Below are 24935 nucleotides of genomic sequence, written 5' to 3'. Positions count from 1 at the left end.
TTGCTAATCGTATTAATTGCAAATATATTCTTAGATAATTTACATGCTAGAGTGTCAACATGTATGCCCCACTTTAGATTGCTTTGAACAGTTAAAACAAGGAATTTTACAATAAACTCTGTTTATATTGATTTATTGTCTATATATAGTTTAATTTCATCATGAAAACTACTGTCGTTACACTCCATGAGGCATGTTTTACTGCTGCTTATATTTAAGTGACTTTCATTGAAGTACTGAACAATTTCATTTGTTACATTATTACAGTGGGTCTCTAGTTGTTAAATGATTCCTTTTTACACACAATGGATGTACAATCGAAATACAGAACTATTTTGGAACTCTGAATGCAATATATTATGTCATTTACATAAATCAAAAACTGAAGAGGATCCAGTGCTGAACTCTGCGGTGCTCCATGTTTTATATTAGTGATTTTGGATTTGTGAACACCACTTTCAGTTTTAAGCAGTACAAACTGTTTTTGGCTACTCATAAGATTTTATTAAGTCGTGAACAGTTCCTCTGATGCCAATGTTTCATACCTTTTCTAATAGGATTATGGCATTCACACAGTCAAAAGCTTTCTCAAGGTCGAGGTATATACCTGCAACATGTTGCTTGTTCCTGATGCTGCTTATTATCTCTTCAATTACTGAGCAGCTGCTGTGCTAGTTTATTTACATTTTAAGAATTCATTTTGATTTTCAAACATTAGGTTGCGCATCTGGAGAAAGTTAATAATTCTGCTCCATATGACTTTTTCAACTATTTTGGAAAAGACAGGAGGTATTGAGATGGATCTGTAGTTTTTAATTTTGAGTTTGTCTCCTTTTTTAAAGATGAGTGTTACCTGAGCTATTATTAGTCTATCTGGGAAGGTGCCTGATTCTATTATATTATTTTATGCTGCAGACAGAGGTACAGAAACATTTTGTCGGCACACTTTTAATATTTAATACTGAGGCCATCATGCCCTGCAGAACTGGAAGGTTTTAGAGAGCTACTGTAGCAAGTAGATATCTAGTTCATCTTGAGCATATTCTGTGATGCCAACTCTGACAAGTGTCCTACACTTGTTGTTGTTGTGGTCTTCAGTCTAGAGACTGGTTTGATGCAGCTCTTCATGCTACTCAATCCTGTGCAAGCTTCTTCATCTCCCAGTACCTACTGCAACCTACAGCCTTCTGAATCTGCTTAGTGTATTCATCTCTTGGTCTCCCTCAATGATTTTTACCCTCCACGCTGTCCTCCAATACTAAACTGGTGATACCTTGATGCCTCAGAACATGTCCTACCAACCGATCCCTTCTTCTAGTCAAGTTGTGCCACAAACTCCTCTTCTCCCCAATTCTATTCAATACCTACTTATTAGTTATGTGATAATAGTCATCAAATCTTCAGTATTCTTCTGCAGCACCACATTTTGAAAGCTCCTGTTCTCTTCTTGTCTGAACTATTTATCGTCCACATTTCACTTCCATACATGGCTACACTCCATATAAAAACTTTCAGAAGTGACTTCCTGACACTTAAATCTATATTTGATGGTAACAAATTTCTCTTCTTCAGAAACGCTTTCCTTGCCAATGCCAGTCTACATTTTATATCCTCTCTACTTCGACCATCATCAGTTATTTTGCTTCCCAAATAGCAAAACTCATTTACTACTTTAAGTATCTCATTTCCTAATGTAATTCCCTCAGCATCACCCGATTTAATTCGACTACATTTCATTATTCTCATTTTGCTTTTGTTGATGTTCATCTTAAATCCTCCTTTCAAGACACTGCCCATTCCGTTCAACTGCTCTTCCAAGTCCTTTGCCATCTCTGACAGAATTACAATGTCATCAGCAAACCAGTCAACATTGTCAAAAGCTTTCTCTAAGTCTACAAATGTTATAAATGTAGGTTTGCCTTTCCTTAAACTGTCTTCTAAGATAAGTCGTAGGGTCAGTATTGCCTCACGTGTTCCAAATATGGAATCCAAACTGATCTTCCCCGAGGTCGGCTTCTACCAGTTTTTCCATTTGTCTGTAAAGAATTTATGTTAGTATTTTGCAGCTGCGACTTATTAAACTGATAGTTCGGTAATTTTCACATCTGTCAACACCTGCTTTCTTTGGGATTGGAGTTATTATATTGTTCTTGAAGTCTGAGGGTGTTTCCCCTGTGTCATACATCTTGCTCACCAGATGGTAGAGTTTTGTCACGGCTGGCTCTCCCAAGGCTGGAATGTTGTCTACTCCTGGGGCCTTGTTTTGACTCAGGTCTTTCAGTGCTCTGTCAAACTCTTCACGCAGTGTCATATCTATCATTTCATCTTCATCTACATCCTCTTCCATTTCCATAATATTGTCCTCAAGTACATTGTCCTTTTACAGACCCTTTATATACTCCTTCCACCTTTCTCCTTTCCCTTCTTTGCTTAGAACTGGGTTTACACCTGAGCTCTTGATATTCATAGTGGTTCTCTTTTCTGCAAAGGTCTCTTTAATTTTCCTGTAGGCAGTATCTATCTTACCCCTAGTGATATATGCCTCTACATCCTTACATTTGTCCTGTAGACATCCTTGCTTAGCCATTTTGCTCTTCCTGTCGATCTCATTTTTGAGATGTTTCTATTCCTTTTTGCCTGCTTCATTTACTGCATTTTTATATGTTCTCCTTTGAGCAATTAAATTCAATGTATCTTCTGTTACCCAAGAATTTCTACTAACCCTCGTCTTTTTACGTACTTGATCTCTGCTGCCTTCACTTTTTCATCTCTCAAAGCCATCTATTCTTCTTCTACTGTATTTCTTTCCCTCATTCCTGTCACTTGTTCCCTTATGCTCTCCTTGAAACTCTGTACAAACCTCTGGTTCTGTCAGTTTATCCAGGTCCCATCTCCTTAAATTCCCACATTTTTGTAGTTTCTTCGGTTTTAATTCATAGTTCATAACCAACAGATTGTGGTCAGAGTCCACATCTGCCCCTGGAAATGTCTTACAACTTAAAACTTGGTTCCTAAATCTCTGTCTCACCATTATATAATCTATCTGAAACCTTCCAGTATCTCCAGACCTCTTCCATGCACACAACCTTCTTTCATGATTCTTGCACCAAGTGTTAGTTGTGATCAAGTTATGCTCTGAGTAAAACTCTACTGGGCAGCTTCTTCTTTCATTCCTTACCCCCATTCCATATTCACCTACTACATTACCTTCTCTTCCTTTTCCTACTATCAAATTCCTGTCACCCACGACTATTAAATTTTCACCCCCCTTCACTATATGAATAATTTCTTTTATCTCATCATACTGTTTAATAGGTCCAACAATTTAATAGGTCATAATTACTACACAAATAAAGATACCTTAAAACAAATTTAACATGTGAATTCCTGAGAAACTAGCAGTTCAAAATTATGTGCCACATCATCCCCTTTCCATTTGAAACATGTAGCCCAAAACTAAAATGGCGGATTTCGAGATGGCTACCACTGTTGCCATAGCTCCCATAATTTGTGCCCCCACCTACAGACAACCCACACCACACGTCATTATGATTCCTCACACCATTCAACTTTTACAGGGTATAACCAGATTTTTACCTTATCTTGTATTTAATGGAATGCATTCTCACAACCCTCAAAAGTTATTTCTAAATTTCTATTTCTATTCTGATATCATAGATCACACAAAACTATTGCCTAAGCTTGACAACACGGGGATTAGAGGAACAGCTAACAACTGGATAAAGTCATACCTAAGCGGTTGAAAACAAGTGGTTGAAGTGCAACATCAAAATTTCATCTAACTCACTCAACACTATTCAAACTATGAAACCATTAAACATGGAGTGCCACAAGGTTCAGTTCTGGGACCTCTTCTATTTCGGTTGTATGCGAATGACCTACACAAATTCTGCGAGGACATCATCTAGTTTTTTCTGATGGTACAAGTGTGCTAGTAAGTGGAAAAGAAATGGAAATGCTTGAGAAGTCTACAACAGGAACACTGAACAATATTGAAAACCAGTTCAGTCACAACAAATTGGTATAAATGTATATAAGACAATGGTACTAAATTTCTATAATGTGAAAAAAGGTGAGCAAACTGTTCAGACTCAGATTTTGACAAAGACCTTCAGAATGTAGACAACACTGAGTTCTTGGGAGTATGGCTCCAAGACAATCTTAAATGGGGGATGGATATTGAACAAGCCTATAAGAAATTAAGCACTACATGCTACTTAATGAGAATATTAAGGGGAGGCTGCAACAAAGATTCTCTGAAAACTGTGTATTATGTCTATATATACTAACAACTGAAATATGGAATTATTTTCTGGGGTAACTCTTCTCTTAGCCAAAAGCTCTTTTGGCTACAAAAAAGAATTATAAGAATAATGAAAGGTGTAAAATGGAAACAAAACCTGTACCCACTCTTTATAAAGCTAGAAATCCTTCCACTTCCATGTATATATGCGAATGAGATAACCGTGTTTATGAAAAAATACTCAATGGAAAATCGCACTCTCTTCCAGAAAAATGAAAATATCCACTCCTATAACACCAGACAAAAAGGAAACTTTCGTTTGGATCCACCCACATCACCCTGAATAAAAAAGGAACCCTGTATTATGGGAAAGTTATTTATAATAAACTTCCCCCACAAATTAAATCAATAAATAACCTGGATAATTTCAAGTCAACTGCTATGGCATATTTGACTCATCACTGCTTCAATAGCCTACACGTGTTCCTTCAGGAAGATCACTAACGATCTGTCTCTTTGCCTTACTGATGTATCATATAAATGTTACTAGAACTTTAATGATCTATCATGTAAATGTTGCTGTAATACAAATATTAATCTGCCAGTGCAGAACACACTCTTTCTGGAATGAGATTTTCACTCTGCAGCAGAGTGTGCACTGATATGAAACTTCCTGGCAGATTAAAACTGGGTGCCGGACAGAGACTCAAACTCGGGACCTTTGCCTTTCGCGGGCAAGTGCTCTACCAACTGAGCTACCCAAGCACGAATCATGCCCCGTCCTCACAGCTTTAATTCTGCCAGTACCTCGCCTCCTACCTTCCAAACTTTATAGAAGCTCTCCTGCGAACCTTGCAGAACTAGCACTCCTGAAAGAAAGGATATTGTGGAGACATGGCAGGCAAAAAGGAAACTTTCGTTTAGATCCACCCACACCACACTGAATAAAAAAGGAACCCTGTATTATGGGAAAGTTATTTATAATAAACTTCCCCCACAAATTAAATCAATAAATGACCTGGATAATTTCAAGTCAACTGCTATGGAATATTTGACTCACCACTGCTTCAATAGCCTCCACGTGTTCCTTCAGGAAGTTCACTAATGATCTGTGTCTTTGCCTTAGTGATGTATCATATAAATGTTACTAGAACTTCAATGATCTACCATGTAAATGTTGCTGTAATACAAATATTAATCTGCCAGTACAGAACATGCTCTTTCTGGAATGAGATTTTCACTCTGCAGTGGAGTGTGCACTGATATGAAACTTCCTGGCAGATTAAAACTGGGTGCCGGACCGAGACTCAAACTCAGGACCTTCGCCTTTCGCGGGCAAGTGCTCTACCAACTGAGCTACCCAAGCACGACTCATGCCCCGTCCTCACAGCTTTACTTCTGCCAGTACCTCGCCTCCTACCTTCCAAACTTTATAGAAGCTCTCCTGCGAACCTTGCAGAACTAGCACTCCTGAAAGAAAGGATATTGTGGAGACATGGCTTAGTCACAGCCTAGGGGATGTTTCCAGAATGAGATTTTCACTCTTCTTCTCTACTTTGGCAATCATTATTTATTTTGCTGCCAAAATACAAAAAGTCATCTACTACTTTGAGTGTCTCATTTAGTAACCTAATTCCTGCAGTACTTCCTGATTTAATTGACTACATTTCATTACTCTCATTTTACTTCTTTTGATGTTAGTTTTATAACCTCTTTTCAAGATACTATACATTCTACTCAACTGCTGTTCCAGGTCCTTTGCTGCCATTGACGGAATTATGTCGTCAGCAAACATCAACATTTTTGTTTCTTCCTCCTGAACTTTAATTTCCTTTCCACATCTCTCCTTTCAGATCCTATACTGTCTGCTCAACATACATACTGAATAACATAGGGAATTGTGTACAGCTTTGTCTCACTCCGTTCTCAATTGATGCTTCTCTTTCATGTCTTTTGGTTCTAACAGCTGCAGTCTCGTTTCTGTACTATTTGTAAATAATTTTTCACTCCGTGTATCTTATACCAATTACCTTCAGAATTTCAAAGAGTGTATTCCAGTCAGCACTGTCAAATGCTTTATTTAAATATACAAATGCTACAAGCTTAGTTTGCCTTTCTTTATCCTGCCTTCTAAAATAAATCAAAGGGTCATTATGGCCTCACATGTTAGTACAGTTTTGGAGAGAACCCTAACTGATCTTCCCTGAAACCAGTTTCTATCAGCTTTTGCATTCTTCTGTAAATAATTCATCTTTGTATTTTCCACAAGTATGACTCATTATGCTGACAGATCATTAAGTCACATCTGTCAGGTACTAAGTCCTTAGCACCTAACTTCTTACAAACTGGAATTAAGACATTCTTTTCGAAGTTGCAAGGCATTTCACCTGTCTAAATATACTGCATAGGTGGAAGAGTTACATCATGGCTGGCTCTCTCAAGAATTTATGGCTGGCTCTCTCAAGAATCTCAATAATTCTGACGGAATGTTGTCTACTCTAGGAGCCTTGTTTCAATTTAAGTGTTTTAGTGCTCTGTCAAATTCTTTTTGCAATCTCCTATCTCATCTTCACTTACTTCCTCTCCTTACTCTATAATATTGTCCTCAAGATAGTTTCCCCAATATAAACCCTCTACATCCCTTCCACCTTTCTGCTTCCCATTCTTTGATTAGTACTGGCTTGCCATATAAGCTCTTGCTAACCAGTTTTTCTCATCTCCAATGGCCTCTTTCATTTTCCTATAGGTGGTCTCTATCTTTCGAATAGTCACGCATGTTTCTACAGCCTTACAGTTATACTCTAGTCATTCTTGGTTAGTTATTTTGCATTTCCTGACAATCTCACTTTTCAGATGAGTCAAATTCAGTATATCCAGTGTTATCCATGAATTTCTACTAGGGATTGTCTTTATACCTAAGTGATCCTCTGCTGCCTTCAATATTACATCTTCTAGAGATACTGATTCATCTCCTATTGTATTACTTTCTCTGTTTCAGTCAAGTATTGTCTAATGTTCCTTTGGAAATTTCTTTCAATTTATTTATGCCCCATCTCCTTATATTCCTATCTTTTTGTAATTCCTTTAGTTTTAATTTACAGTTGAAAACCATTTGATCCGTATCTCCCCCTGGAATCATTTTACTGTTTAATATCTGGTCTTACCATTATAGAACCATATCTGGTTTCAAAATCTCTGTCTTATCATTATATAACCAATGTGAAACCTTCCAGTGTCCCCATGTCTCTTCTCTTTCACGTACACAAGCTTCTTTCAAAATTCTTTAACCAATGTGAAACCTTCCAGTGTCCCCATGTCTCTTCTCTTTCACGTACACAAGCTTCTTTCAAAATTCTTTAACTGTGTTGGCAATATTTAAATTACGCTGTGTGAAAAGCTCCCTCTTTCATTCCTTTCTACCAGTCCATGTCCTCCTACTATTTCTCCAACTCTTCCTTTCTCTATCATTAAATTTCAGTCACTGGTCCCACTTAAATTTTCATCTTCCTCACTTATATGATTAATTTCCTCTAACTCATCATACATTCTTTCATTCTCTTCATCTCCTGCAGAGCTAGTTTGCACATAAACTTGTACTGACATGGTGAATTTTGGATCCATGTCTATCATGGCAGCAATACTGGATTTGCTATGTTGTTTATAATAGCTTGCCTGTATTCCTATAATGTTATTCATTGTTAGGCCAACTATTCCATCACTCTTATATGCTATTCTGCTGATAACACTGTATTGAGCTAACAAGAACTACTGTTCTTCCTGCCACTGCAGTTTACTAATTCCCACTATATCTAACTTCAACCTGTCCATTTCCCATTTTAAATTCTCTTACCCACCCATCTGATTAAGGGATCTAAAGGTCTATGTTTCGAGTCATAGAAAGCCAGTTTTGTTTTTCCTTGTGACTACATCTTCCTGGATTTTACCTCCAGCATATTATACCCAAGAGGATGCATCATTACTCAGCCTTACAGTAGGGCTGCATCCCCTCAGGAATAATAATGGCTTTAGTTTCTGCCTTGCTTTCAGCCATTTGAATTATCAGCACAGCAAGGTCACATTGCCTAATGTTACAAGGCAAGATCTGTCAATCATCCAGAATAGCACACTGCATTCATGTGGCAAAACTGCACAAGTAGCGCTCACTGTCTATTACTCACTTCACCTATGTTGCAGAAGCATGTGCCTGGCACTTCCCTCACTTGCTATCACATGGTTTCACTTGGTATGACATGGCGCTCACTCACCGAGTGTGGAGTAACAGATAGCTGGCCCTGCCAGACAGCTAAGGAAACATCGAATCTAAACAGCTTCATCTCAACATAGTGGCAGTAATCGACCCTGCAAGTGTTGGAAAGCGTTTAGAAGTAGGAGTTCTTTTTGGCTGTTTTACTTGTTTTCTATGGAGAAGGTGAGTGCTGTGTACCCAAGATTCATCAAGTAGCACCGCAGTGACTGAAAATGATTATGTACAATTGAAGTGATGGTCAAATATTGAATGTTGTTGAAAATCACTGATTTAACTGTGGAACTATAAATTTGCATTAATGAAAGATGATGAAGTAATACTTGCATTCAGTCTGCAGCTAAAATCACAGACACTGAGACGTATTTTGGACAGAACAAATAAAAAAATTATGTTAATGAACATGACAACTGATTATAATTATCTACATTGTTTGTAATTAACAAAAGAAAAAAATACTTCAATCCAGGTACACTGTAGGTTCTCATGAGTAAATTGAACACATTGATAATATCAACTGCAATGACAGCAAAGAGGAATGAAGTGCATGGTGTAGTGGTAAGCAGAGATGGGCTTTATTTGAATAAATTGCTGTCTGCACAATCATTTGAATATATACATCATTCAAACAAATTTATTTGTGAATAAATTATCTGTAGCTTAAATAATGAATAATGTAGAATGCCTCTATATTTTCTTCATTACTAATTTATTAACAACTTGCACAGGAATATTCCTTGGTGGTCAGGTGGGTTAAATTCTAGAACACAAAATTGAAGGTTTAGGATTAGATCTCTGACTGGTCCTATGACCTTCTCTGTCATTATCATTTCTTTCACCTTTAATTATAACAAAAATGTCAAGTCAAGTTGCCCCATGTTTCAGAGTACACATTGAAATGTAGGTCCCTCTCTAACTAACTCTGTAAGTCAGTTCAGAGGTGGGAGAAAGTAAAGTAAACGAGAGAACAAACCAAGAACTCAGTGGTTGCTAATGACTGAAGATAAGATTAGATTAGATTTACTTTCATTCCAATTGATCCATAGTGAGGTGGTCCTCCAGGATGTAGAACATGTCAGAAAAACAACAATACATGACAAATATTTATAACTCAAACAAATAAGCTAATGTACCATTCCACAGGTCTCAAGTGGAATGATCGTAATTCTTTTAGTGAACACTATGTGAAAGAATCATTTTACAAACACTAATGCACTGAATTTAAAATAGACTTTAGATTAAAAGTCTCCTAAAATGACTGTGGAATGCTGCTGAACATCCAAAGCCATTAAAAAATGTTTTAGAATTAACTCTGAGCAAGCATCCCGATAGAACATAGAATAGTTTTTCACTGGAACAAGTGTCTATGCAGTTACACAGAGCTTTGAGATCGAAAAGTTCCATAAGAGACAAAGGGTTTCGGTACGTGAAGGACTTCACAGTACTGCAGCCCAGAGCCAACATTTTTTTATTGAGAACATGTCAGGATGACCAGAAGACTTTTTTTGGCCTCTCTACACCAACTGCAATCATTGTAGCACTGTCTTAAGCACAGTTTAAAACTAAATAGTTCACACGCATTGCTGTCCATGAGCTACGGAGGCTTACAACAAACTGTTGTTGTTGTGGTCTTCAGTCCTGAGACTGGTTTGATGCAGCTCTCCATGCTACTCTATCCTGTGCAAGCTTTTTCATCTCCCAGTACCTACTGCAACCTACATCCTTCTGAATCTGCTTAGTGTATTCATCTCTTGGTCTCCCTCTACGATTTTTACTCTCCACGCTGCCCTCCAATACTAAATTGGTGATCCCTTGATGCCTCAGAACATGTCCTACCAACCGATCCCTTCTTCTGGTCAAGTTGTGCCACAAACATCTCTCCTCCCCAATCCTATTCAATACCTCCTCATTAGTTATGTGATCTACCCATCTAATCTTCAGCATTCTTCTGCAGCACCACATTTCGAAAGCTTCTATTCTCTTCTTGTCCAAACTATTTATCGTCCATGTTTCACTTCCATACATGGCTACACTCCATACGAATACTTTCAGAAATGACTTCCTGACACTTAAATCAATACTGGATGTTAACAAATTTCTCTTCTTCAGAAACGCTTTCCTTGCCATTGCCAGCCTACATTTTATATCCTCTCTACTTCGACCATCATCAGTTATTTTGCTCCCCAAATAGCAAAACTCCTTTACTACTTTAAGTGCCTCATTTCCTAATCTAATTCCCTCAGCATCACCCGACTTAATTAGACTACATTCCATTATCCTTGTTTTGCTTTTGTTGATGTTCATCTTATATCCTCCTTTCAAGACACTGTCCATTCCATTCAACTGCTCTTCCAAGTCCTTTGCTGTCTCTGACAGAATTACAATGTCATTGGCGAACCTCAAAGTTTTTATTTCTTCTCCATGAATTTTAATACCTACCCCGAATTTTTCTTTTGTGTCCTTTACTGCTTGCTCAATATACAGATTGAACAACATCGGGGAGAGGCTACAACCTTGTCTTACTCCCTTCCCAACCACTGCTTCCCTTTCATGTCCCTCGACTCTTATAACTGCCATCTGGTTTCTGTACAAATTGTAAATAGCCTTTCGCTCCCTGTATTTTACCCCTGCCACCTTTAGAATTTGAAAGAGAGTATTCCAGTCAACATTGTCAAAAGCTTTCTACTGGCAAATATTAGCCACAGAAATGTCAAAGAAATTAGGCCACAACGATGTTATGTCATAAAAAGAAAATTTTATTTTGAACATTTCCTGGTAGGTGAACCTAACGTAGAATCACTATGAATTATTTGCAAAAATTAATGATTTCTAAATTTTTGCTGAAGATGATTATGTTCTGAAATCTTTGTATTGTTATACTGAAATAAAGATGACTTCTGGAGATATGAGCATAATGTACTGATATCCTCTCTACATGCATAGAAAGCATTTGCTTTAGTGTGTCACAATGGCACATCTTTGCACAACAAATAAACTTTCTGATGAGATGTTTGGAAAAAAAGGGGTTTTTCAAAAATGTTTTCAATTTTTTTTCAAAAACTAATTAAAACAACAAAAAGTACATTTGCTTAATAAACGGCAAAGAATTAGAGGAATAAACTTCATCAGTTTTCATATGTATTCTTTAATTTATGTTTTTATTCATGGAAATGAATAATTGCTCCAATAAATATTTTTAATTGTTATTCACAAATAATGAACAATAATTTTTAATCTGCATTCGTCATTTGGCCCAATGCAGATGGTAAGGAAAGCCCATTGTGCATTCACACCTGCAAATTCGCGGTTTACTTACCAGTGAGTGCAAGTGTGTGATATCTGCATGGCTGTGGACAAGTGTGTGACCCTTTGTGTGGCCACAGCCAAATGTTCACTCAATTGTGTTATTAGGCAAGGAAGAAGTGGTCATCTTTGGCAATCTCCGCTAACTGTCGTGAAGCGTATTTGTACTCTCTCTTGCACGCACCTGTACTCGCAGGTCCTAATCCAGACTGCTAGCCCAGTAGCCACTGAAAAGCCTGTCACCCCTCTTCATCCTCACCACAGGTTAGTCTGACTTCTCTACAGGTACTTCTCTACTGTGGTTGGGCCTATGGTACAGCTACCTAGCTACCTTTATCAATGAGGTACATAAGCTGCTGCCCCCCCCCCCCCACCCCCTCTGGGCAACATCCTTGATTCATGAAGACTGAAGAATGATATGAAGACTGAAAAGACAGTTGCCACAAACCCTTGAAAGAGATGAAATCAAAGACATGTCGTCAGTAAATGTATCCAGCAGTTCTGTTGGACAGTCACTAAGAAAATTAACTATCACATTGTGAATAATCAATTTCCCGATGTCCCACTGAAGGGGGCAATTTGATTTCAGAAAAAAATAAATACATGAAAGGCTGCTCTTAACTGAAGAGTTACTCAAAATACAGTGCATTGTTATGCATGGATCAGTCGAGATGATTTGTTTCTGCTTTTTTGTGATCTGGGCTACTGTATCCACTGGCTGGTATAGTTAAATGTGGAATGCAGATAATCATACAAAGCATTCCCAGAACTACCCTGAAAAATCCTAAGACCAATAGATATTAAATGCTGGATATTCGAATTTTTACCTATTTGCCTATCCAGCTACCTAACCATGTACAGTTAGATTTACAGTTTGTTATGCAATACATGACACTAATATATTAAGAATTATTTGACATGATTTGAAAGTGGTAAGATACTAAAATCAGGCAAATAGAATTACATTTCTCAAGCATGCGTAAGTTTTCTTTACAAGAGCCATAATGCAAAGAAAGTATTATTTTATACATAGGAAAATATTCCTACTGGAAAGTTGGCCAGATATAAGAAAGTGGTGCGTGTGCATTCACTGGAGAGAAACTTTCAAGAACTCTTTTTGAAATGAAAGTATTTGAAAAAAAAAAAAAAAAAATCACTTGAAATGACTGCAAGCCATGCCACTGAAGTAGTAGTTACATATTGTTTCAGAAAAAAGGAAGGTAAAGAGTTAAAGGTATATTAAAAACAAGAAGTATTTCATAATTGTATTGCAAGAATGAAGTAAAAAGCAATGTGAAATAGGAAAAAAATATACACAATCTAAAGAGCAGAAAACTTGATACTATCAAAAATTTAAAGAAAATATGTAGACAAGTAAAAATAAAACCTGAGTGACATAAATAAAACAAATTTCTCAAAAGTAATTGAAATAATATTTAAGACTCAAACACTTTCAAGTATCATGACAATACACCATTACTGTGTTGACACCCGACATGAGTTACTCACCATGGAAGGCACACGCACACACCCTGGCCATCGTCGAGATGAACTGCTATTACTCACGTGGGACGAATCAGCAAGTGAGGTATCCTGTGTACGATAGATACCAATTGGTATCTCACACGTTGTTGAACATAATTTCTGATACAGTCTTCCATATGTTCTGATCCACATGTCATCTTTTGTAATTTTCATCTAGAAAACAAAAGTACACGGAATATATGACCTATACAAAATATAATTCCAACAATAAAGTTTTCATTCATGGATATTCCACACATATCATAGTTACGATTAATATAAAATAGTAAAAATTAAAAATAAATAAATAAAGATCAAGAGTATAATTTTAATTTCAACCTAAATACAAAGTTCACACCCACATATTTGAGTTCAAACCTTTCAGTTGTATGTCACATTCTGACCATGTTAATTGACATATTTTTTCCTCATCAGTCTCACCTTTCTCTTTGATCACACTCAGGAAAACTCTTCTTTGTTGAAGGTAATTTCTGAATATTTTTGTCATCTACCTGTTTTTCTTTTGCATTTTAACAGTGGCTACTTATTGGTATCTTGTACATTAACATCTTTATTTTTCACATTTTCTCTTCCTATATGCAATGAAAATTTTTCCCATGAACGTATCTTTTTCAGCTGTTTTTGTGTCCTTAACGTGATTCTAACTTTGTGATTTTGTTGCTTTGCGCTTCCTGCTGGTTTAATATCAATGTAACCTGTAAAGTTGGCTCACCACTTATCTTGTGCATTTTTTCACTTCTATATTTCATTAACCAAACAGTAATTATTGAGTTATGCATGCCTCCCTACTTTTGTTGACCATTTCAGGTCTACTGAGAGTTCTATGTCTTCCTTTCATCATGTTCATTCCTTATCTATCATATGATAAAGTTCCAGTGACTCAAAACTGTTCACTGTTCATTATTATTCATATTTTGTATCAATTCTTAAGTTTACAAAGATATTCCATAGTTTCATCATCATCAACCTTGCCTTTGATGAAAGTTTTTCTGTACTTTTTGTAAGCTGTGAGTGGCATACATAACGTGTGGTGAACAGATTCTTGTATTTATATTACAGCTTAAATTAACCAAGCTGATGCAATAATTGATAAACACTTAAATTGGGTCTAGTATTGTGGTTCTTCGATTAGTGTTATGTCCTAAAATGAGATCCAAATACTTGAAGACTTGATGTTGTCCCACTTTAGTGCAAACACATATTTGATACACCACACCATGCTCACTTTAAAGAAACTATCACGACTCAGGTGCAATCTGAAACTGTAATTACTGCCTCCATTTCATCATCTCCTCAGTAATTGCTAACACAAATATAACATTTCTAAATGAACAAATTCATAATTCACTCAATTCTTATATTGCAAATTATTCTTAGATTTCCTCATATCATATGGTTTTATGTCAAACACTATGTTGAGAGTCTGCAGAGTCTCAAGATAATTACTTACAGTGTTGGACACATTTTCATTCCATACCTGTGATTTGTACTACAGTTATTATTATATGAACTGATAACATATACTCATGAGACATCATACGCTTTCCCAGTGCAATAAGTTTTGAAAGGCTCTTCGGGTTTGCTGCTGGATACTAAAATCAAGTCGACCCGATATTTCGGTGATCCAACTGGTTACCATCTTCAGGAGAATGCTGCTTCTGTTAATGAGTCCCACTAAGAACAGTTCTCAGAAGGACGCATCAGCAGAAACAGCATTCTCCTGAAGATGGCGACCAGATGGATCACTGAAATTTTGGATTGAGCTGATTTTAGGATACAGCAGCAAACCCGAAGAGACTTTTAATATATACTCATGCATTGTCATCAGTTGTTATGTAAAATTCTACATGTTTATGGAGCAGAATGCAAAATGCCTGGTCTGAAGTAAGAGAGGGTTTCTGGCCTGGAAGTGAGAGGGGATCTGGCGTAGGCAAATAACTGATAAATAAACGCAAACAATGGAAAATCCAGGATGGAATGCAACAAAATTAGAGAAGGAAAGTTGCAGCACTTCACTATCCACCACCTCCATCATACTATCCCTCCCCCTTACCACCCCAGCCTCCTCCTTACCCCCACCCAGTCGCCACTCCCATCATGTACTGGTGCTGCTGCTCGCAGTGTGGTTTCAGTTGTCTGGGGCTGCACAGTGCGTGCTAGTTGCGTTTGCGTGAGTGTGTGTGTAGGTGTGTCTATTGCTGACAAAGGCGTCAATGGCTGAAAGCAATAATTGTGTGAATCTTTTTTTTGGCGCCTATTGCGACTCAGCATCTCCACTATATGGTGAGTAGCAACTTTCCTTCTCTAATATTGATAAATAAATGCTATAGAGCATGGCATGAAGTATAATCTGTAAGGTCTTTTTTTCTTTCACCATCAATTTTGCAGAGATAGATTTTGATGATATGTGTGGGAAACTCAGCCAGTGGCATGACATATCAAGGGTTTCTACAGAATACAAGTGTCGTCTTTTAAATTTTTACAGAAACAATAAAAGAAAATTTTTTTTGTACATACTTCTGCATGTGTTCACATAAATTCTGGAAATGTATTTTCTCTCTAAATGAGAGAAATTCAGCAGCTCCTTGAGGTGACAAAAATTGACGTCTACAACACAAGGGACCAAATGAAAGTCATTAAGCAACAAATAAGATGAACATGGGCAATGAAACATTAATTTGGTATTTTCCTCCAACAGGTAACGAAATGTTTCACAGCTGGTATTGTCATGATGTAGAGCAATATGTTGTTTTCCATTGCATTTCTAAGTTACATCAATAGTTGTGGGAAAAACTGTTGTACACCACGCAGCAGCAACTATTCTTCAATCCTCTAAAGGAGGCTGTTCCAGATTGAGTGCCCACCTGTTGGCAGGCAACTACCATGGAACAAGTGGGCAAACTACTGTTGCACAAGTATTCAGGTAATTGGGCCATAGGCTATGCAATCCATGACCCCAGATAAATGACTGTATACAGGGACAGCCAAGTGACACATGTATGTTCGGACCACTTGTGCCAGTGCTGCCTGTTTGGTAGCCTACACTATCTGTGCCTTCCCCCAGGTGAGCTAATAAGCACTCATCCCTAAGGGGCTGCACTGCAGCAGCTTGCTCTAAAGCAATGGGTATGAAAAGTCAAATGTAATCAAACAAACAAGCTCTAATTTTCTAGGAAGTGTTTAATGAATGAACCACTTTTATTGGTTTTGGTTCATCTTGATACACCCAAACAGCTGACTGCCACTTAGTTTTCAGTTCATATGACTGTATCCTATGTTCATCTCCAGTTATAATGTTAGACACAGATTTTCCATTTCCTGTATTGAATTTTATTATTTAACACAATCCATTTTTTGGGCTTTAGTCAGGTTTTGTGGAATCTATTAGACACAGATCTTATCCACAGAAAATTTTCATGTAAAATCAAAGGTACTTTAGTCTATGACAGGTCTGAAGATGCCTCCATCACATAGTTAGGTAACATGGTCATAATTTTAATTATTCTAAGCACAACATAGATGCTTTTTAGAACAAATGATTTCTGGATGACTTTCACAAAATTTATTGCTGATGGAAGCATAACCACGAAAAAATCCTGCAAATCAATTGTACAGTCTCTTCCGAAGGTGTAAAAGCTGAAGGTAGCAATTGAAACATTGACGTTGAGTTAGGTCTGTACAAAAACCTTCAAGATTTTCATTCCTTTCCACAGTATGGTTTCTCTAAGCACTCTCTGTAAAAAGGAAACTACGCAGTCAATTTCTGAGGTGCCATTGCTTTAACAACATTTTAAAAAGTAATAACTTCACAGGTATATGGAGTCATCTGACAGTTGTTTTGTAAGAACTTGGGGGTGATCCTTCTAATTTCTGGAGTAATAATCTATCCATAAAGATGGAAACTAAATACACTATATCACTGACTTATTATAGAATAATTTGTGTAGACTTACAGATGTCAAAAATCCAGATCCTGGAGCTTGATCAATTCCAAGAAGAAGTCTGACAAATGTGATAACGTAATCTTTAACGAACGCTTGATACAAGAGTGTATCCAACATACTAGCACTGAATACACTACCAGCAGCAAATGGAAGCCTAAACATATAGGAGATGTGTGATCCTCGTTCCTTCTCTCGCTGAAAATAAAAGCAGAAATATATTAATATTACAAGCAACCCAAGCTTTCTCTGATACTATCACGTTATTAATTTTTATAAAAAAAGAAACAGAAACACAAATCTACCATACAGAATGCTTGCATCATTATTAAGAGTACAATAATAAGACACTAAATAAATATCTAAAAGCCATCCAGATTATTATTTCATGAAACATGGTGCATTATCAACACAACAGCACTTTAAATACTTTGCAGAACTAGGTATCAAGAAAGACGATGCAAATCTAAGAACTGTGTGGAGACAGTCGTTAACTAAGCTCTTGCCTTCAATTTTCTTAAAATTGTTTCCATGTTTGTTCTTCAAGTTTTAAGAATATATTGCTGTGTAATGTACAGGTTCTATTGTTGCACTAACCATTATCTCACTTTCATTCACCACAGGCACTAGACAATGACATTTGTTAATATTGAAAATGAAATACGCTACTGTTTGCAAAAAGTATGAGGCGTGTTTTTTAAGTAAGGTTCGTTTTGTTGTAGACACTAGTAGTATGCGTGCGTACCACAATGAGTGCATGTGTCGTGTACAGGCATGCCTCGGGAACAACTGTGCTCAGTTTCAGCTCTGAAGCTAAACTGTACGGTTATGTTCTGTGTTTTCAAAATGTTTAAGACTATCAACTCACCTGCCGCATGTGAGGTTCGCTCAGTGATGCGGTTTTTGTCAGCAAGGAACCTGTCTGATGCAGAAATTCATCGACAGATTTGCGAAGTGTACGGTGATACTGTTATAAGTGAAAGCAAAGTGCATAAGTGGGTACGAGAATTCTTTGATTACAGACGATTTGGTGGTTCAGTTGAAGCGAGGATTCGTGAGAACAGGCACTTCGCAATAATAGGTCTCTCAAACAAATTTCCTGATGTGTCGAGATCAGTGCTTTATAACATTGTTTCTGAACACCTAAAGTTTAGGAAACTGTGCTCCCATTGGGTCCTGAAACTCCTAACAGAGGATCCACAAAACCAAAGATTTGAGTGTGCAATGAAATTCTTGACTCGTTATCATGAAGAAGGTGACGTCTTCTTGAGTCAGATGGTAATTGGAGATGAAACACGGGTTTTGCATATCATGACCAAATCGAAGCAACGAGCACGGAATGGAGACTCACATACTCACCTGTAAAAGTGAAGGCCAAACAGACTCTGTCCCAGCGCAAAATCATGGTGTCGGTGTTTTGGGATAGGCATGGTGTTTTGTTGGTCGACTTCAAGCTACAAGGAACCACTATCAATGCAGAAGCATACTACCAAACCCTGAGAAAGCTATGCAGAGCAATTTAAAACAAAAGATGCAGCATGCTGACAAAGGGACTTGTTCTTTTCGATGACAATGCAAGACCTCACACTGCAGGTCAGACCCGCAATTTATTGGACAGTTTTGGCTGGGACGTTTTAGACCACCCACCCTACAGTCCTGATCTTGCACCAAGCAATTACCATCTGTTCCTCCACCACAAACAACACCTCAGTGGCAACTGTTACAATGACGACGACGACATGAAAATGGCAGTGAACTCTTGGTTATCGGAGCAGGAGGCAAGTTTTTATGAAGAGGGTATTTTAAAACTTGTTGAGAGGTATGATGCACATTTCAACAAACTTGGCAACTATGTCAAAAAATAGAATAAAGTATGTAATCTCTGAAAATAAATTTACTTTTTTTGAAATAACATTTCATTGTGTACTTATGTTCAAACAGACCTTACTTAAAAAACATGCCTCGTAAACACTCAGAAGTGATGGTCTGCAACACAGCATGATAAGACGATGAGTAGGACAGACGAACAATAATAACTGATTTAAATGGCAGAGGATTTGCGAAGGCACACCAGCACCCTCTCTTGTGTGACTGTACAGGTCAGTGTTACGAAACATTCAGTCAGTGTGGAGCCATCACATGAAGTGGAAACCTGTAAGCAAGTGCCACTATGCCTCGCCAACATCACAGAGTCGAATATTGGCATGTGAGTGTGTTCCCCCAGGTGTGGATCTATCATTCTGTGACACTGCGGCTCATACAGGATATGCTGCTTCAACAGTGAGGTGTACGTGGACCCAGTGGAGAGAAGAAGGCTGTTCAAAGTTCCAACAGGGTACTGGACAACACAATGTGACCACAGTGCAAGATGACCGCCATCTTTCCCGCCTGGCCGTAAGAGACACAACAGCTTCATCCACAGTGTTGGCATGATATTGGAGTACTGCAACAGGTGTGGACAATTCAGTATCAACAGTTCAATGCCATCTTCTGTCAGCTGGACAGGCGACATAACGTCAGCTTTCACTGACCAGAACTCACAAACACTGCAGACTGCAATGGGCTTGTGAATGTCGACACTGGCATGCTGAGTGGCAAATGAAATGTTTTTAGATGAGTCTCATTTCAACTTGTCCTACAGTGATGGTTGCATGTGCGTTGACACCGCCATAGTGAACACAATCAGGCAGACTGTAGTGTTGATCAACATGGTGGACAAATGTTTGCAACACATGATCTTGCCTCCTACATCTTGAGTGCAATATGAACAGCTACCATTCTTCAGGAAGCCTTTACAGCCTCAGGCATTGCTCCTCCTGCAGGCCATTCCATGTGCCATATTTCAGCAGGACATTTTCCAGCCACACATGGGGAGGTATGTGCAAGCTTTCTTTGAAGAATGGCGGCTACCACTGCTTCCCTGGACTGCTCATTCACTTGAGATGTCACCCACCAAACACATTTGGGATATGGTCACTCATTAGTTTGTTCATTCAGGTCCTCCTGCAGCCACAGTTGATGATTTGTGGATGCGCATACAAATTGCGTGGTAGAGCATTGCCGAGCAGCATAAGCAGACACACTTTGATTCTATGTCATGACATCTAGAAGCTCTGACTGCAGCATGTGGTGGCACTACTCTGTACGGAATTTCCACAGTCACAGACATTGGTCTGTAATGCTAGTCATTTATGTAGTGACACATCCATAATCAGTTGAATAAACTTCATTGGGATCACATCCATCTGTCTTGGTGAGTCACTTTTCCAAACAGTAGTGTACTAAAATTGTGTTTTCCTCAAAACCAACTGTGTTCTACATTCACCATAACCAGACATGACTATTTTTAAACACATGCCATTATTTATTCCTTGAAGTTGGCCAGATGAGCAAGGTACTAAAAGTAACAGCTTAATTGAGCTTGTAGTCAAAAGAAAAATAGTAAACAGATTTATATTCACACAAATCACAATTTGGAACAGGTCTTTTATCTGTATATGTTGATTCCTCTACTTTAGTCTTGTTTATGAGGTTTATTTGTAACTGATTCAGAACAGAATTAATGTACATCTTTTATCTGAAAATGTTGCTCCTACCACTCACTACGTGTGTGTGTATGTATGTATGCTCTTGAGTCCTGCAAGTTAAGATTAATTTTATTAAGATAGCAAGAAGCAAATATTTGGTTACTGTTACTGAATAAGATACGAAACTATCATTTTGACTCTTGGAATGGGAGGTTTTACGAGAATGAGACAAACGACAATCAGATATTTGAGGTACGCATAATTTATTGTTGCTGCGATCATTCTCTTATCAGTTTGTCAGCTAGCAGGGTACAGGAAATTGTTGCATCTGTAGTAGTTAAGTAATATATAACACTGCGTAAAACTTGGAAATGTTAATAAATTGTTAGCTTGTCAATATATCTTTACTTTGCTTTAAATATCATTTTGGCAGCTGTGTATTCATCTCCATGTAATGTAATGTCTAAAACATATATCTGAGAACTTCTAACTCACAAGCAGTTGGTTACTCAATCCGAAGGTTTTCTTTCCAATTTTTTCAATTTAAATTCAAAATTCTCCTAATATGCAGCATTATGTTGAATGTAATCAGATATGAAACTGACCAGTAACTTCAGTAATTGAGTTGGTCACATCAAGACTAAGAATGTACAGTAAACTGAAAGAATTTGTATTACTTCTTGGATCTTGCCAACATTTAAAATAAAAAAAATTTAAAAAAGGTCAGTTTTGAGTTTACAGGGAGCAGCATTCAGACACACATTTCCCAGGAACAGAAAAATACATTGCATTTAAATTTATGCACTACAGAGTGAACAGTATCAAAAAAAGAATCCCTAATGTTAATCAGAACTAAATATCATTCAAACAATGCTCAAATACAAACGATACTCAAACATGATAATTAATACATGTTCTGCAAAGACCTACCTAGGCCCCTCTACAAAAATGGAGGGGAAAAAATTTAGACTGTTATATACCGTACTACATAAGAAAAAGAATACTTATTCAAAAAAGATACAGGTATGCATAACCTTTCACATTAATTGTAAAGTGGCAAACACATACCATACAGCAATCAGTAAACAATGAAGCCAACAGCTGTCTTCCAGAATTGCTTAGTTTCCTACATAGCACAGATCTACAAGAAGCTTGCATAAAAGTGAGCTGTAGTCACACACATGCAAGACACTAAACTCAAAGTGAAAGAACATAGTGGAGCCTTTATGTCTGTAGCCTACCGAAAAGAAAATGATATGACATAGCATAACTGATTATTTAAGAATGTACATGCAATAAAATTAAATAAAACACTTAGTACATGTGATCAGTTAAAAACAACAGTATTCACTAAGCTTAAAGTCCTCAGTAATATTATGGATAATATTTTTTAGGTTACCAGCTGCAATGAATGTGGAGCAAAAAGTGCTGCCATACATCTGGGAATGATCTTTCGAATATCAGATGGTTTGATTCTCTGCATTTTTTGGTTTTCCTCATATTTCATGAAAATCTTATGTAACATACAATGGAATAATTTATTTCAAATAACATAATTTTCTTTTATGAGTGTCACTTATAACACACCTCTAGTTCTGCAAAGTTTAACACCATGTTTCAGAATTTAGTGCATTTCTTCAGAAAGTGCCAAGTGAGAATTACTGAATGGCATGCTCATGTAAAATGTCAATGTTTATGCATGTTGTTATTGTCTGCATTTCAGAAAAATATTTCCAAAAGATAGCAAGTCAACTAGGAACAAAATAATTATAAGATTAACAATAAATGACTAATAACATAGAGATTCTTAGATTGCTTACCAATATCAATACAGTCTACCACTAGCATACTATTCTGCAACATATGAAGATAATGTTACTTTCTAAGGTAAAGAGTCATTGCACAAGGAAGTTAGTTTTATACTAATGCAAAATAGCATGTCATTTTATTAACTGATATGATGACTACACATAAGAGAGGAATTTATTCTGAGGGTTTGTGCTGGTGTCCATCTTGTAACTACCACTATCAAACTTTAGTTACTTTTTGGCAGCTTGTGAATGGAAAGCAATGCCTATTCAATGTTATCAAAGATTCTAGCATACAATATTGCTTTTAGTTGTATAGCCACTTTTATAGAACAGTAATGTGTTGCATATTCCATACAGCAGTTGTTTCTGTTAAATCTTCATGCAAAACGCTGAGAATATTATCATCTCATAATCACCCACGAAAAAGGTTTGTTCAAAATGATAATAAGAAAAATAAAGCCATAAAGCAGCAGGAAGACATCTACAAGCAGTTGAAATACTGCTTCACAGAAGCATAAAATAACAATATTGCAATAGGTATAGAGTGCAGAAGAGACTTATGTGCAATTTGTGTACAGTTCTAAGAGTAATCAATGACTTAAACTATGATACTCATAGCAATATGTTCCATTTATCATTTCTGCAATGTCACTGTCATATATTTTAGCATAAGGACAGGTGTAATGTTTCTATTTTACCAAAGAATCAAATACTCTTTGTAACAACCTATAAATATCTTGCACTCTGACATAAATCAGAAGTCATAGCATAATTATTAAATTTCATATTATTACACACACAAATAGAATTAAGTACAATCTGAATAATAAATCCTACTGAGTTTTCCCAAACAGAAATGATATCTATTACATTCTAATCTGGATTTTCCAATAAAAAACACATTAGATCTTCTGAATGCTCATGTTTTCCATAACCCAGTGCACATCTTTGAAAATGTTCAGCAAAAAATAACGATATGCTTACTTTTTCTTGAGGTTACCTCACATTACAAATATTTATAACTGCTTACACAATAATTTAAAATGTAGGGAAAGATAGACTGCTACTTAATGTAAAGATGACATGTTAAGCTGCAGACAAGCACAATTAAAAGACAGCAACATAAAGCTTTCGGCTACAGCTTTTACCAGAAATAGAGAAACACACTACATTCATTCACACAAGCAAACACACCTCATGCACACGTGACCCCCAACTCTGGCAGCTCGGGCCAGAAAGCAACTATCATATGGGATGGAATCAGCAATCTGCAGGGGGCAGGGAAAGGGATGGGACAACAGTGTATGGATGGGGGGAGAGACGAGTGCTATTTAGTGGAATGTACAGTGATGAGAATGCCAACATGTGTGGGGTCTGGGGGTTATGGGACAGAGCAGTGGGGAAAACGGAATGAAAAAGAAGAGGAGTGAGGAAAGATGGGCAGGTGCATTGGCAGAGGGTGGCAAACAAAAAGGGTGGGAGATGAGAAAAGGGAGGAGATGATAGGACAGAGGGGGATGGTTATGGGAGCTGAGAATGTATTGTAAGGATAACTTCCGTCTGCACAGTTTGGAAAAGTTGGTGGTGGAGGGCAGGACCTAAATGGTTTGGGTAGTGAAGCAGCCACTAAATCAAGCATGTTATATTCAGCTGCATGTTGGACCACAAGGTGGTCTACTTTATTCTTGGCCAGAGTTCGGTGGTCAACATTCATCCTGGTGGACAGCTGGTTGGTTGTTATACCAATCTAAAGTGCTGTACAATGATTGCAGCAGAGCTGGTAAATGACATGGCTGCTTTCACAGGAGGTCCAGCCCCTGATGGGGTAGGATAAATCTCTGACAGGCATCATTTCAGGGCATAATAATAGGTAATCAAAGCCCTGGTGAAGGATGTGGTTCAGTTGTTCCAGGCCAGGGCGGTAATGGGTGGTGAAGGGGGCACTCCTTTGTGGCTGGTTCTTGGGGGTGGTGGGAGGATTGGGGGTGTGAGGGGAAATGGCAAGGGAGATCTGTTTGTGGACAAGTATGGTGGATAGTGCCTGCCCATGAAGGCATACCGGGCATGGGATTCTTGTTGCTGCAGAAGATATGCTGTCCCCAGATGGCCAGACTGTATGGGAGGGATTTTTTGGTGTGAAAGGGACGACAGCTGTTGAAATGCGTGTGCTGTTGATGGCTGCTAGTTTTAGTGTAGACAGAGGTGCAGATGGAGCCAGAAGAGATGAGGAGATCAATATCTAGGAAGATTGGACGCTGGTTTGAGGAGGACTAGGTGAAG

General features: G+C 37.6%; 1 protein-coding gene across 1 annotated transcript in view; it reads right to left on the bottom strand.

The window, feature by feature from the left end:
• Positions 1–24935, bottom strand: part of LOC124792676 (potassium channel subfamily T member 2) — a 691963-nt gene that overhangs the window by 38331 nt on the left and 628697 nt on the right. Inside the window, exons 20-21 of the mRNA XM_047257958.1 lie at positions 17330–17515; positions 13398–13529 (exon numbers count right to left, since the gene is read on the bottom strand). Of these exons, the coding sequence (XP_047113914.1) occupies positions 13398–13529; positions 17330–17515 (318 nt within the window). The remainder of the gene's footprint in view (positions 1–13397; positions 13530–17329; positions 17516–24935) is intronic.

The sequence above is a fragment of the Schistocerca piceifrons genome, chromosome 1 (genome assembly GCF_021461385.2).
Source record: "Schistocerca piceifrons isolate TAMUIC-IGC-003096 chromosome 1, iqSchPice1.1, whole genome shotgun sequence".
Classification (NCBI taxonomy): domain Eukaryota; kingdom Metazoa; phylum Arthropoda; class Insecta; order Orthoptera; family Acrididae; genus Schistocerca; species Schistocerca piceifrons.
This window is presented reverse-complemented; position numbering and strand designations above follow the sequence as displayed.